At 53.9% G+C, this 14,440-nt stretch overlaps 2 protein-coding genes across 2 annotated transcripts; one reads left to right on the top strand and one right to left on the bottom strand.

Annotated features, from left to right (window-relative positions):
* Nucleotides 1–851: 851 nt before the first annotated feature.
* Nucleotides 852–3,962, top strand: LOC109772025 (protein SCARECROW). The gene is made up of 2 exons (XM_020330717.4): nt 852–2,728; nt 3,303–3,962. The coding sequence occupies exons 1-2, from the start codon at nt 1,227–1,229 to the stop codon at nt 3,739–3,741; spliced, it is 1,941 nt and encodes a 646-aa protein (XP_020186306.4). The 5' UTR covers nt 852–1,226; the 3' UTR covers nt 3,742–3,962.
* A 4,353-nt stretch (nt 3,963–8,315) lies between these two features.
* On the bottom strand, nt 8,316–9,580 carry LOC141022739 (uncharacterized). Its single transcript, XM_073498998.1, has 2 exons — nt 8,449–9,580; nt 8,316–8,362 (listed from the first exon to the last, which is right to left on the bottom strand). The coding sequence occupies exons 1-2, from the start codon at nt 9,578–9,580 to the stop codon at nt 8,316–8,318; spliced, it is 1,179 nt and encodes a 392-aa protein (XP_073355099.1).
* Nucleotides 9,581–14,440: the final 4,860 nt, after the last annotated feature.

Raw genomic sequence — 14,440 nt, 5'->3', positions numbered from 1 at the left:
ATTTATTGGACTTAGCATGATTTTTTTTTAATATACCTTGTAAATTCTTTTCTAAACACTTTTTTTACATTCATCGACATGGAATTTTTCTGCCTTTCGCAAAGTACAATTTTTTTCTAGTAATGCTTGGCAAAATCTCTTGTCGTGCATCGCAGCAAGTATTTTTTTTTTGCGTGCATCATGTCAATTTTTACACTATTTTTGCCATCATGTCAAAATTTATATGCATTTTTTGCCATGTGTTTTTTCTTTGGGCTGTTTTTTTAGCGTATGGATGACGCTGGGAGTAAAAGGTCTGCTAGCTGGCGGGTCGTGCTAGGGGGCTTCTGAGCGATCCTGCCCCTAGCTGGCGTTTCCGAGTTATTGGGGGTCCTATTTTTACAATATATAATTTGTATTTTCTTTGTTGAATTTATTATGATGAAAAATTCACCAAAAATATGAGGGAAGCAATAACCGGATTGCTAAATCTCAGTCGACTGAGACTTAACAAAGAAATAAATTTTCTTTCTTTTTTCTTTTTTATATATTGTGTCAAGACTGGGATCTAGCCCCACCCAACTAATAAACCGGAAGGGAGGATGCAGGCACTGGTCGTACCACACATTGTACTCCCCTGCATTGTCATATGGTGTTGGGACATTATCATTAGCAGTGGATGAAAGCATTGCCAGGAGCAAATCACAACAACAAAAAGTGAAAGGATAAAAAAACAGTTTGTCTAATTCACGTCTAGATGTTTTTAAGGATGTCACATCTAAACTCCCACAAATATATAATGTAGCAACAAAAAACAAAAAAACTAAGACAAAAAAATCACAAAAGAGAGTGGAAATCAGTTTAGATGTAACATAACTGTGTCATATTTAGACGTGTCTTAGACAGACCTAGAAAGAAAGCGAAAACACAGAGACCAGTGGCAAAATCCTCCTCTCCTCTCACAGCAGGAAGTACGAGTCATGAACCATAAATTGGCCCTCGAATCCTCGATGTTCCCTAACCAGTTGTGCTCACGCTCTTGTTCCCCTCTCGTCGGCTTCTTCCACTTTACTACTCCACTCCACTCTCCCCACCCCAGCCCCGGCTCGCCTCGACAGCCGCCAGCCCAGCGCGCGCGCGGCGCCAAAGCACATAAACATCCCAGTAGAATCCACAACCTCTCCCGCCCCGCCCCGCTCCGGTCGCTCGCCATGCGCGCGCCGGCCGCTTCCCCTTGGCGTTACTAGATGGGCTCCTCCTCCCTCCTCCTCTTCCCCTCGTCCTCCTCCTCCGCCCCCCGCTCCTCTTATTCACATGCCACCGCCTCCTCCTCCTCCTCCTCCCACCACTGCCACCTGCTCCCCTGCCCTCCCGACTTCCTCCTCCACCTCCGCCTCCTAGACCACCAAGAGCAAGAACCCGCCGCCGCCGCCATGGTCCGCAAGCGCCCGGCCACCGACATGGACCTGCCCCCGCCGCGGCGCCACGTCACGGGCGACCTGTCGGACATGACCGCCGGACCGCCCGTCCTGTCGTCGGCGACCGCGCAGCTGCCCGCGCTGCCCTCCCAGCTGCTTCCGCCGTTCCAGCTCCAGCAGCAGCAGCAGGTGGATCACATGGACGTCGCCGCCGCAGCCGCCGCGCCGGCGCAGGCGGGCGAGGCGGCCAACACCACGGCGTTCGTGGACGGCATCATCCGGGACATCATCGGGAGCAGCGGCGCCGGGGTGTCCGTCGCGCAGCTCATCCACAACGTCCGCGAGATCATCCACCCCTGCAACCCCGGGCTGGCCTCGCTCCTCGAGCTCCGCCTCCGGTCCCTCCTCGCATCCGACCCCGCCCCGCCGCAGCAGCATCAGCATCAGCAAGCTCTCCTCCCTAACGCCCCAATGCCCATGGCGGCGCTCCCTCCCCCGCCCCCGGACAAGCGGCGCCGCGAGGAGGAGCGGGAGCCCAACAACCCGCCGCAGTCGCCCAAGCCACCGTCCGCGGAGGAAACCGCGGCGGCCGCCTCCGCGGCGGTCAAGGAGCGGAAGGAGGGGCAGCGGCGGAAGCAGCGCGACGAGGAGGGGCTGCACCTGCTGACGCTGCTCCTGCAGTGCGCGGAGTCGGTGAACGCCGACAACCTGGACGAGGCCCAGACGGCGCTGCTGGAGATCGCGGAGCTGGCCACCCCCTTCGGCACCTCCACGCAGCGCGTGGCCGCCTACTTCGCGGAGGCCGTGTCGGCCCGCCTCGTCAGCTCCTGCCTGGGCCTGTACGCGCCGCTGCCCCACGCCTCCCCGGCGGCGTCCCGGTTGGTGAACGGCCGCGTCGCCGCGGCGTTCCAGGTGTTCAACGGCATCAGCCCGCTGGTGAAGTTCTCCCACTTCACGGCGAACCAGGCGATCCAGGAGGCGTTCGAGCGGGAGGAGCGCGTGCACATCATCGACCTGGACATCATGCAGGGGCTCCAGTGGCCGGGGCTGTTCCACATCCTGGCGTCCCGGCCCGGCGGCCCGCCGAGGGTGAGGCTGACCGGGCTGGGCGCCTCCATGGACGCCCTGGAGGCCACCGGGAAGCGGCTGTCCGATTTCGCCGACACGCTGGGCCTGCCTTTCGAGTTCTGCCCCGTGGCGGACAAGGCCGGGAATCTTGACCCGGAGAAGCTGGGCGTCACGCGGCGCGAGGCCGTCGCCGTCCACTGGCTGCACCATTCCCTCTACGACGTCACCGGCTCCGACTCCAACACGCTGTGTCTCATCAAGAGGTACTGTAGGAGCACTCCACTGTACTCTACCTCTACCTTTGTTTCTGTGTGCTGTGCTACTCCTACTCTACGCCATGCTGCTTCCATTGTCAAGTCTACCATGGAATCATGCCTACTTTCCAGCCTGCATTTCCTTACCCCACCAATGTGACACCGTGACATTGTACCACAGTACACATCAAGCAAGCAGCAATGACAATGCGTTGATTTGGTTTAAGGTCAGGAGATGAAGTAGTAGTACTACTAAAAAAACTGCTATTTGGGGCGCTAAAAGTTTGTCATTATGACCGCCGGCTTGGCCTTTTAGGATTACTCTAGAAAGGTTTCAACTTTGGCGATCCAAGAAGTTGGAAAGATTTCTCTTCCATTTGGTTTGTGGATCACTAAAAGGTTCTCATCATCATGACCAACTTTTCATCCTAAAAAGGTCCCAACTTTCTCGTTCCAAGTGCCACTCATGCTGATTCTATATTTAGCCGACGGAAATCACTGTCATCTGCTACTAGTAATCCATGTAGCATGAATTGCTGTACTGATCCTGAGAATGGTGGATTACCGATGATCTTATATCAAGGTTGGCGCCCAAGGTGGTGACGATGGTGGAGCAGGACCTGCGGCACACGGGGTCGTTCCTGGCGCGGTTCGTGGAGGCGATCCACTACTACTCGGCGCTGTTCGACTCGCTGGACGCCAGCTACGGCGAGGACAGCCCGGAGCGGCACGTCGTGGAGCAGCAGCTGCTGTCGCGGGAGATCCGCAACGTGCTGGCCGTGGGCGGGCCGTCGCGCACCGGGGACGTCAAGTTCGGCTGCTGGCGCGACAGCCTCGCCCGCTCCGGCTTCGGCGCCGCCTCGCTCGCCGGCAGCGCCGCCGCGCAGGCCGCGCTGCTCCTCGGCATGTTCCCCTCCGACGGCTACACGCTGGTGGAGGAGAACGGCGCCCTCAAGCTCGGCTGGAAGGACCTCACCCTGCTCACCGCGTCGGCATGGCGCCCCATGCACGCTAGAGCTTAATCCAGTGTTGTTGTTAATTTCTGCTACGTCTTCTTACTTAATTAGAGTAGGAGTTATGATGCCAATTAGCTATAGTTCTTGTGCTTCTTGGTCTGCTTAGCTGCTCAAATTTGGTCGAAAAGGAAAAGAAAACATTCTGATCACTAATTGCTACGTAGATCTTGTCACCACAACAGTGGTAGAGTAGGTACTAATGCTCAATCAGCTTATTTTCATGGTAACCCTTGCTTCATGTGATCAACATTATTAGTACCATTTTGGCCAGCTCAGTGTCATTTTGTCATTTTGACTGAGATGTCCATTCTGCATCAGTCAAAGCAATCTTTTCATGGTGGCCACTCACCTCATATCTTATTGCTTTGCCTCTAGTGGATATGTATGTACTGATTTACTTTAACATCGTTTTCACCTTTCACTCCATATATCAGGTCGTTGGCTTTTCGCTAACTCGACATCTTAGCCAATGGGGTTGTGCATTGTCAGCTTGGACCCAGTGTCGCATTCCACTAGCTCACCATCCCCATCGACCAAATCCCAGTGTGTAATTCTTTTTCCTTTTCTTCTCGTCTCATGTCATCTAAGCTGGTTAATCTAAGAGCTTCTCAAAGCATGCCACGTCTGACATTGATGCCACGCGATGTGATCGGATGAGATAGCGGCGCTGACCGACGCGACCTCTCGGGCGATGTCGCTTCGACGGGGACGCAGCGTCCCGAGGAACCAACTTCGGCCGCTGCGACGCATTGAAGCAGGCTGACCGTCCATTCGCTTGGCCTGGCCGGGGCTATTTAAGCTCATCGTCAGCATCGTCCACAACATACTCTTCACTCATCATCGGCCTGCACCTCCTCCGCTCCCCTCTTCCTCTACGCGTCTGGCGATGGGGAAGTCTTAGGCCCCGGCGGCACCGGTAGGCTGGTCTGGATCAGGTAGCAGGAGATTGTGGCGATGCCGCCTCGCACTCCGGGGCCGTCTTGATCCTCGATGGCCAGTTCCTCAACGAAGGAGGAGATCGTCATCTGCTCTGGCGACGAGGAGGACCAGCCAACACAGAGGCTCGTCCTCTCGCAGGACGCGGTGTATGCGATGACGGATGCCGAGTACAAGGGGGGATGGAGCTAATGCTCCGTCGGTCGCTCCTCCATGACCATGGCCTGGCGATGCCACCGGAGCCGCTTTTTTGCGCCGTCAAGCCAGAGCAGACATCCCCTCCTCACTTTCACCCGCATCAAGGAGGAACGGTTGCCGCCGCGTCAAACAGGAGCGCCTGTCGCCGCCTCTCTGTCGCGTGAAAGAGGAGGGGCTCTCACCGCCGCCTAGCTGCGCCGGTGGCGGGTTGCCCCACGCTGTTGCATTCCGCACTACCTTAGCGGCGACAACAGCTCGTCCTCCCGGAGCGCCATTACAACGCATGAGTACGCGGATAGGGAGAAAAGGCGGCGGGACAGGCGCAACGCCTTGTGTCGGACGGAGTTCGCGGACTCCAACGTCCCGCCACCACACATCCTCGCGGACCCGGAGCTGGCAACGGCCTGAGCCCTGAACCGGTCAAAGACCACAACGTAGACGAGCGAGCGTCGTCTCCGTCGCCTCGATGATAAGATGGCCAAGTACGGCCAGGAGTGGTCTCTCCGCGAGTGCACCGCCATCGCCGCCGCGGCCAACTCCCACTGTCCTGCCCACCGGTCCACGTTTGCGGTGGCCACAACCGCACTACACATGACACAGGAGCAAGCGGACAAGATCATCCGCGAGCGCCAGGCAGCAATAGGGAAGCCCTGTTGTGACCCCGCGCCCTACTACCTCCCGTAGACCAATGACGATGATGACGGTGATGGAGTTGTCGCCGGCCAACTCGACATGACGTACGAGGTCACCGACAAGTATAGGATAGTTTAGATTTTTTTCCCGATATTAGTTCACCGGATGAAATATCTTCCGACTTTATGCAAGTTTGGATGAAAATCGCCTGGTTTGTTTAAATTGGCACCATTTTTTCTAAAATTCCGTTCGAAATGATACTAAGGCATTTGCTGCTATGGTTAGATGGCCAGCTTCCATGCCAATGTCCGTGGACTGGTCCCCATTGATCCGTGGAGGGATGCATAGTCCGATTTGAGAATGTGTTTACTGCACATGAGTAGCAGAGTCCAGTAGGAGTACCCTCTCTCTTAAATGCTTCTTCCTGGTCACATTTCCACTGTGGGGTTATCTTTTTTTCGAAAAGGGGGGCTTCCCGGCCTCTGCATCAGAGTGATGCATACGGCCATCTTGTTAACCAAATAAACAGGTTCAACAAGGTTCCAAAGTCTCCAACTGACAAAACAAAAAGGAAAGCTCACACAGAGCTAAAAGGGCTAGAAACACCAACTAGCCAAGAAAAGATGCCACAACCGGCTAGCTAAAGATAGATAGGTAAACTAATTGCCTATCCTATTACATGACCGCCATCCAAACCGGTTGAAGATATCCCGAGCTACCATCTCCCAGCGAAGAGATCCAGTAACCAAATGCTCCCTGGCCTCCGGCTGAGTGAGTAACGACCACGAACGGATCAGTGTCGTGGCTCGGAAAATAACTTGCAAAAAGTGAATACGTGATATTCTGTTAAAAACCAAATCATTTCTGCAATTGCAGATAGTCCACAACAAGGCGCAAACTCCAACACGAATATGTCTCGCTAAGTCAGGCTCAATCCCATTAAGCCATGTCCCAAATGGCGCATTGACAGAATTTGGTGGAGTAATCTTAAAAGCAATGTGGACCGTCCGCCATAGAACTTTGGCTAACGGGCAATCAAAAAAGAGGTGTTTAATCGTCTCATCCCGATCACAGAAACTACACCTAGTAGGTCCTGTCCAATTACGCTTTATCAAGTTGTCCTTGGTTAAAATAACTTGTTTATGGACAAACCACATAAACACTTTTATTTTCAAAGGCACTTTAACATCCCAAACATGCTTAGAGGTAGGAATGGAGGACGAATTAATAACATCAATATACATTGATTTAACTGTCAATACTCCAGACCTAGCCAGCTTCCAGCGTAATGCATCGGGTTGTTGAGAAAGCTGAACCTCCATCAGTCTCCTAACTAGACGAAGCCAAGCTTCCCAACGATTGCCCGCTAGCGACCGTCTGAACTAAATATTAAGGGGGATAGATTGAAATACCGTTGCAACGAACACCTCACGTCGTTGAACAATACGATATAAAGACGGATATTGAATGGCCAAGGGTGTCTCTCCTAGCCAAGTATCCTCCCAGAAACGTGTAGTAGCACCGTTGCCAATAATGAACTTTGTCCTATTAAAAAAGGACTGTTTGACTTTCATCAGTCCTCTCCAGAAAGGCGAGTCGGTCAGCCTGACTGTAACCTGGGACAAAGTTTTTGTGTGGAGGTACTTGCTACGAAGGATTTGCGCCCACGTGGCATCAGTCTCAGAAGACAGTTTCCACAGCCACTTACTAAGAAGACATCTGTTCATAACTTCAAGATTCTCGATCCCGAGACCCCCTTGGTCTTTCGGTCTACAGATGATATCCCATTTAGCTAGCCGGTACTTTCTTTTTAAGTCATCACCCTGCCAAAAGAAACGCGGTCGATAGAAGTCCAGTCTTTTCCTGACACCAACTGGGACTTCAAAGAACGATAAGAGAAACATAGGCATACTCGTGAGAACCGAATTTATCAGAATTAATCGGCCATCGTATGACATTAGCTTGCCCTTCCAGCAACTCAGCTTTTTCTCAAATCGGTCTTCGACGCACTTCCATTCTTTGTTCGCCAGCCTTCGATGGTGGATCGGGATACCTAAGTAAGAGAAAGGTAACTCCCCCAACTCGCACCCGAACAATTGCCTATAAGCGTCCTGTTCATCCTTGGCTCTATCAAAGCAGAACAACTCGCTCTTATGAAAGTTAATCTTTAACCCGGTCAATTGTTCGAAAAGGCATAACACCAGCTTCATATTTCTCCCTTGGCCAAGTCATGCTCCATAAAGATGATTGTATCATCAACGTACTGCAGGATGGATACACCTCCATCAACAAGATGAGGTACCAAGCCACCTACTTGACCATTCTCCTTAGCCCTTCCTATCAAAATTGCTAACATATCAACCACAATGTTAAACAGTATAGGGGACATCGGATCTCCTTGTCTTAGGCCTTTATGTGTCTGGAAGTAACGACCAATATCGTCATTCACTTTAGTTCCCACACTACCTTTTTGCGTAAATGATTCAACCTGGCGGCGCCAGGCTTCATCAAAACCTTTCATACGCAATGCCTGTTGAAGGAATGACCATTTGACCTTATCGTACGCTTTCTCGAAATCCACCTTAAAAATTACTCCATCTAATTTTTTTGAATGGATTTCATGGAGCGTTTCATGAAGGACGACCACCCCTTCAAAGATGTTTCTGTCCGGCATGAAAGCAGTTTGGGATTGTTGCACCACAGAATGCACAATCTGTGTGAGCCTATTAGTCCCGACCTTGGTGAAAATTTTGAAACTAACATTGAGAAGGCAGATCGGCCTGAACTGCTCAATTCTCACAGCATCCGTTTTCTTAGGGAGCAGTGTGATAGTTCCAAAGTTCAAGTGAAATAAGTGAAGCTGTCCAGAGAAAAGATCATGAAACATAGGAAGCAAATCCCCCTTAATAATGTGCCAGCACTTTTTGTAGAACTCAACCGGGAAACCATCCGGTCCAGGAGCCTTATTATTTTTCATCTGTGCAATAGCATCAAACACCTCCTTCTCAGAGAACGCGGCAACCAGAATATCATTATCAATAGCCGACAGTTGAGGCACATCCTCAGTCCTGGACTCGTCGAGGGACACACAGTTGTCCTCCGGCGGTCCAAACAACTGCCTATAATACTCAGTTATATAGGTTTTGAGGTTGTCCTGTCCTAAAATAGTTCCCTCATCTTGCTCAAGTTGAAAAATCCTCTTCTTTCTGTGCTTACCATTAGCAATCAAGTGGAAGAATTGAGTATTCGCGTCCCCTTGGACCACTCTGCGGACCTTAGCCCGCAACGCCCACTTCAGTTCTTCTTCACGGAGAAGTTCTTTCAACCTCTTCTCTGCCTCAGATTTAACCTGAAGCTCAGCTGGCAGCAAAATCGTGGATTCGTCCTTTATGTCTAGGGCCTGTACAAGAGAAAGGAGCCTTTCCTTTTCAATCTTATACACCCCACTAAGGTGCTTAGCCCAACCCCGTAAGAAACTTCTCAAATTCCTCATCTTATTCTGCCAGCGCTCGACCGAAGTCCTCCCTCCTGCACCCTTAGCCCATTCCCTGGCAATCAGGTCCAAGAATCCTTCCCGTTTGAACCAGGCCATCTCGAATGAAAAGGTGTTTTTGTTCCCCACGTGGCTCGGCTCACCAGAATCCACGAATAGGGGAGTGTGATCGGATATGCCCCGCGAGAGAGCTTGAACCGTTACAAGAGGGAACTTCTGTTCCCACTCCACGCTCGCGAGAACTCGATCAAGCTTTTCATAAGTCGGGTTTGGCAAAGGATTAGCCCAGGTAAACTTTCTACCAGAAAGCTCAATCTCCCTCAGATCCAAGCTTTCAATAATGGTATTGAACATAAACGACCACCTGCCGTCGAAGTTATCATTGTTTTTCTCCTCTCTCCTCCTAATGATATTGAAATCACCCCCAACTAAATTTGGGAGCTGCTCTGACCCACAGATCCGAACAAGGTCCGCCAGAAACTCCGGTTTAAGCTCGGGCTGTGCGGCACCATAAACTGCCACCAAAGCCCAGTTGAAACCATCTACTTTAGACCTGACTCGAAACTTAACCGCGAAGTCACCCATCACTACACTTTGGACTTCAAGCGAGTCGCATCTCACACCCAGCAAGATACCACCCGATCTTCCTCGTGGGGGGAGACAATGCCAATCGAAATCAACACCACCCACAAGAGAGGAAAGAAACTGGGGCGCAAAGTTAGCTCGACCAGTTTCTGAAAGAGCAATAAAATCTAAACGATGCTCCAAAGATGCCTCAGTCAGAAACCTTCTTTTAGCCAAGTCCTTCAGACCTCTGCTATTCCAGAAGATTCCTTTCATAGATCATCATAAAAAAATTTGGTGGTTCGAATCCTAGCACTCCTACGAATTGCAGAATCGGGATAAATGTTCCGCTTCCACTTGCGCTTTGGTTTACTAGGTTCAGTTACCCGGTCCTCATAACCGGGTTCAACGGTACTAACAACTGCATCATCGAGGGGCACATCATCGTCCTCAGACTCATGGTTGGATGGTACTAGATCCACACACAGATTATCCAGCACTCAGACCCCTAACGCATCAATCTCATCATCATTCATAGGTTTTACCGCTGCGAGATTACGAATTGTCTCTAAGGCACGCTCCGCCTCCAAATCTAAAAGATCATTCACCGAATTGGAAATCTCACTATCCGTAGCCCCTAGCGAAACTCCTAATTGGTTTGCATTATTTATAATCTCCTCATTAGAAAAATGCAATAAAGAATTAGATATGTTGACGGACATACCAGTAGAGATCGCAGCATCATGAAGCTTGGCCGCCCTCATAGCGCACCGCTGCTGCATATCATCAACCTCCGGAAGGTCCTGAATGCGAGCACTCATCCGTCTCCCCGCCGAGACCGGGTCAGGGATCCCGCCGAAAGCAACGACCTCCTCCCTAGTAAAGCCTCGCGCTGAATCCCTCAAAGGGTCAACCGAGGCCACTGGAGTAGGCGGCTGGGGGCTCCCATGCCCCACGGAGAAGTGGCTCACACTGAGGCCCTGAGCCGCGGGCGAGTCGGGAGATAGAGGGGCGTGGGCCGCCTGCCCAAGCCCTCCTCCCGCCCCACCCCTCGGCGCCGAGTAGCGCGCCGGCGTCGTCGGAGAGGCGGTCCTCCTGACCGCCGCAGAAGAAGGAGGAGCCAGGGCCACCTACCCCGAACCCTCCCCTCCCCCCCCCCAGCGCCACTGGAGGCGCGGACGCCGTCGCCGTCACCGGGGATGAGATAGCCGAGGCCACCTGCCTCGGACCACCTCGCGCAGCACCTGCCGACGCCTCCAAGACGGGCATCACCGGCGACGAAAAAGGGATGGGAGTTGTCGAGGCCACCTGCCCCGACTCCCCTCCCCCAAGCCCCAACTCGGGCATAGACATCATCTCCGGAACCTCGACCACAGGTGAAGCAAGGGGAGTAGAAGCAACCACAGGCTCAACGTCCCCAACTCCAACCAAAGTCCTCGGCGACGATGCCGTCACCAAAAGTCCAGCCAAGGACTCGCCAGCTCCCTCGAACTCCAACAAAGGGAGCGTATGCTCAAACACATCATCAGAAACCACCCTGTCGCTCCAAAGTCTGGGAGGGGCAGAGGCTGGCTCGAAGGACCCAAACCTCAGCGAAGTCATAGGCACCGATGGTGAAGGTGCCGGCTCGACCCCGGACCCAACCCCGGGCAACTGAGCATCAGGGCCAGAACCGTTAGACCCCTCCCTCGTCGACTCACCAGTCGGTGCCCCCTGGCTCCCGCACTGTCGTCCCCCTCGTGCATATCCACATCATTCCCATTAATGGCCTCAGCAAACAGATCAGTGTCCTCAAACTCAATCTCGAGCGGGAAAACCTCTCCCCTATAAGTCCAGTTGACCTTATCAGGTACAAACTCAGTGTCCAGAACGCTTACTAGAAGCCGGGCCACTCCATTAGCTCGGGTAAAGGCCATATCTACTTTTCCGTTTTCCCAACCATAATACCCATGTTGGCCACAACACGAACATCCTGCAACGGTTTGGAGGGGGCCCCCAAAAACCTCAACCAGACCCGCGTAAGTGGTTTGCCCTTAGGCTCCACCTTCTTCCACTCGTGAAACTCCAGGATGCACTTAGTGCCAGGAACTCTACACAGACCGAAGCTCAGCAGTCTCTGCAAATCATCCACAGTGGGGAAATCCACCCTGAAGACATTGTCCTCGAGACTAACCAACTCCCATTGGAAATCACCCGGTGCCGGCTCCTGAAGCCTCCGCACAATCTGAGCCTCAGTTACCTCACCCTGGGTCGCTTTCACAATCCCGGTGGTCAAGCTCTGTGTCTCCTCCGGAATCTCTCTCGCCGCCGGGGACTCAAAGAACATCAGCTCCGCACAATATACTCCATACATTGTCAGAGCCGGAGCCTGGTCACGCAAAAACGGGCAATCCCCCGATGCATGTGCTGGCTTGCCACACGACTCACACAGCTCCGCCACGCACTCAGCAATGAAGTGGCCCTTCTCACCACAACGGTAGCAAAGCATCCTTTCTTTCTTACGCGCCCATTTGGCCGCCCTCTCAGTATCAGACCTGTCAGCAACCTCAGCCACCGTCCCAGACGCAGGAACCTCAACATTGGCCAGGGCCGTCACCACATCCATCGCCTGGGTAGTGAGATCCGTAGACTGAGCGTGATCGGTCTCCACTACTGTCGCCGCATGGTCAACAACAGCCGGGGGCGGAGGTTGTCGGTGATACCTCCCACGGCCACCACCCCGACCACCACGATGTCCGCGGTAGCCACCTCTCTGGCGGTTGTCCGGACCTGAGGCTCCTTCTACAAATCCACCTGGAGGACCGAGGAATGGTCTCTCAGTAGACCCGTCACTCAGCCAGGTGTAACCACGACCTCCTCCCGTGGAAGAGGAACCACGATGTTGTCCATCTCCATACGCATCATAACCATCGTCTCCCCACTGGCCTCAGGGCGGAGCATGCGACTCATTAGCGATAGAATTCTGCCTATTCTGCGTCTGTCCCGACCGGTTCTGAACTGGCCTCGCGACGTGAGGCGAAGGCGCTGCCCGAGGCTGACCGCCCGTAGGCGTCGGCGCACCCCCAGGAGCAGCACCGCTCCGGCCAGCAGCATCCACACCGGCCGGCGCAAGGGGCCGAGGTCCACCACGACTCGCAGCCGGCTAAGCGGCGGGCACCGCACCCGGCGCCGGAGGCCTCAGCCCGCCCCTACCAGCCGGCGTTTGCACGGGCAGTTGCCCCGGCGGCCGCACGGCCAAGTGGCTGCTGCCACGGCCCGGGTTACCCAGCGGCACACCCCCGCCCGCCGGCGGCCTCTGGCCAAGCGGCGCAAGGCCTCCACGCCCAGCGCCCGCCGCCGCCGGCGGAGCCGCCCCGCCCCGTCCAGCAGGAGCAGAGGAGGCCATCTTCTTGGGAGGCGGCTGCGCCGCAGAACCGCGTCCGGCCATGCCCAGGAGTGGCCGGATCCTCCTTGCCCGACGATCACCACACGCCGGGAATCCACGGGTGCCGCGCCTATGAACCCTAAAACGAGCAGGAGACGGCGCTCGAGGAAAAGCAGTTCGATCGTCTGCGTACGTGCATGCGAAATCAATACGGGCAGGAGTCTGGTCCGGTATAGCATGGGCCTCATACCCATCTGACCCTGGCCCATCTCCTCGTGGCCCCGGCTCCTTCCGAGCCGGCCCAGCGCAGCTCAGTAAGCGTTTCAAACGCATCGATCTCATCTCTGATATCCCGGTCGCCGGCACGGCCAACACAGGGGCCGCCGGTGCCTGTCGATGGTCGATCCGCCTCGCGTGCTTCCTCTTCTTTACAGTAATCCACGACTCCGGTCTAATCAAATCGAAAAGCGTAAGATTCGGAAGACTCACCTTAGGTAAGGGACCCTTCCAAGGTCTGAGCGCCGACGCCGCCGTCCTCCGATGAACAACCCGTCGGATCATCTCGTTCCTCTCGCCCGCGTGAAGACCGATGCGCGCCGGATCGTCTGATGGGAGTACTCGATCAATCGTCGTTGCTACTTCATCCTCGTTATAACATGAGTGAAAAAATTCACAAATAAGATCCGAAGGTGTCGGTGAGGGCGGCGACTCCGCCGAGGACGCATCCCCATCGTCGTCCGCGTCGTCGTCGTCGGAATCGGCTAGCGCCCAAAACCGCCCGCCAACGCGCCGTTGATCACCGGCAGCGGCCGGCGCCGTCGCGGCCTCGCGCACGGGCGTCCGCTCTTTCGCCCGCCCCGTCGCCCTCATCAGCACGGATCCCAACAATTGCTCGGTTAACTCTGACTGTGGGGTTATCTGCCAAATCTTAAAGCAATACACCGCCTTCAACATGTCATGATAAAAAATGGCCACTGCTCTTTATGGAGAGGGCTCGAGATCAGATCAGTAGAGAGAGTGATATGTTGCCTCTGCCGATTGCTATGAATGACAGTTGATGGGTCTCTCATCTCTCCTACTACTACTGCTAATCTTCTCCATCTCCCTATCTCATCTTTTTCTTGTCCCCATGAGTGGTCCTTTTTCACACAACACAACAGAGCAGAAAGAAAGCCATCCATCCAGCCGGCCAGCCCTACCCTGCTGCTGCTGCTGCTGCAGCTTCTTGTTCTCTTGTGTGGTTGAGGTCCTACTGGCTACTGGCGAGGAGGTCAGCTTGGAAAGACACCGCTCGCTTTAGCCATTGCTGGGTTTTCAGAAAGTTAAGGCTGGAACACGTTGAGGGAGTGATGATGGCAGTCAGGGCGTGGTTGTTGGGCGTGCTAAATCCTTTGCAGGAAATGCAATGCGGCTGCTTGCTTTGGCCCGATCATTTTCTCACCTCTTGGGGGAAAGCAAACAACGAAGCTATTGGAGTAGTATTGATCTAAAAACAAACTAGGAAGCTCATGCAGTTG

Source organism: Aegilops tauschii, chromosome 5, assembly GCF_002575655.3.
Source record: "Aegilops tauschii subsp. strangulata cultivar AL8/78 chromosome 5, Aet v6.0, whole genome shotgun sequence".
Classification (NCBI taxonomy): domain Eukaryota; kingdom Viridiplantae; phylum Streptophyta; class Magnoliopsida; order Poales; family Poaceae; genus Aegilops; species Aegilops tauschii.
Note: the sequence above shows the minus strand (reverse complement) of the source record. Positions and strands in the feature narration are given on the sequence as shown.

Coding starts and splice junctions, on each gene's coding strand:
- LOC109772025 (XM_020330717.4), top strand. CDS start 1,227: ATGGGCTCCTCCTCCCTCCTCCTCTTCCCCTCGTCCTCCTCCTCCGCC. Junction 2,729..3,302: donor ACGCTGTGTCTCATCAAGAG/GTACTGTAGGAG, acceptor TCTTATATCAAG/GTTGGCGCCCAAGGTGGTGA.
- LOC141022739 (XM_073498998.1), bottom strand. CDS start 9,580: ATGGGTGACTTCGCGGTTAAGTTTCGAGTCAGGTCTAAAGTAGATGGT. Junction 8,363..8,448: donor TAAGGCTCCTGGACCGGATG/GTTTCCCGGTTG, acceptor TTCTCTGGACAG/CTTCACTTATTTCACTTGAA.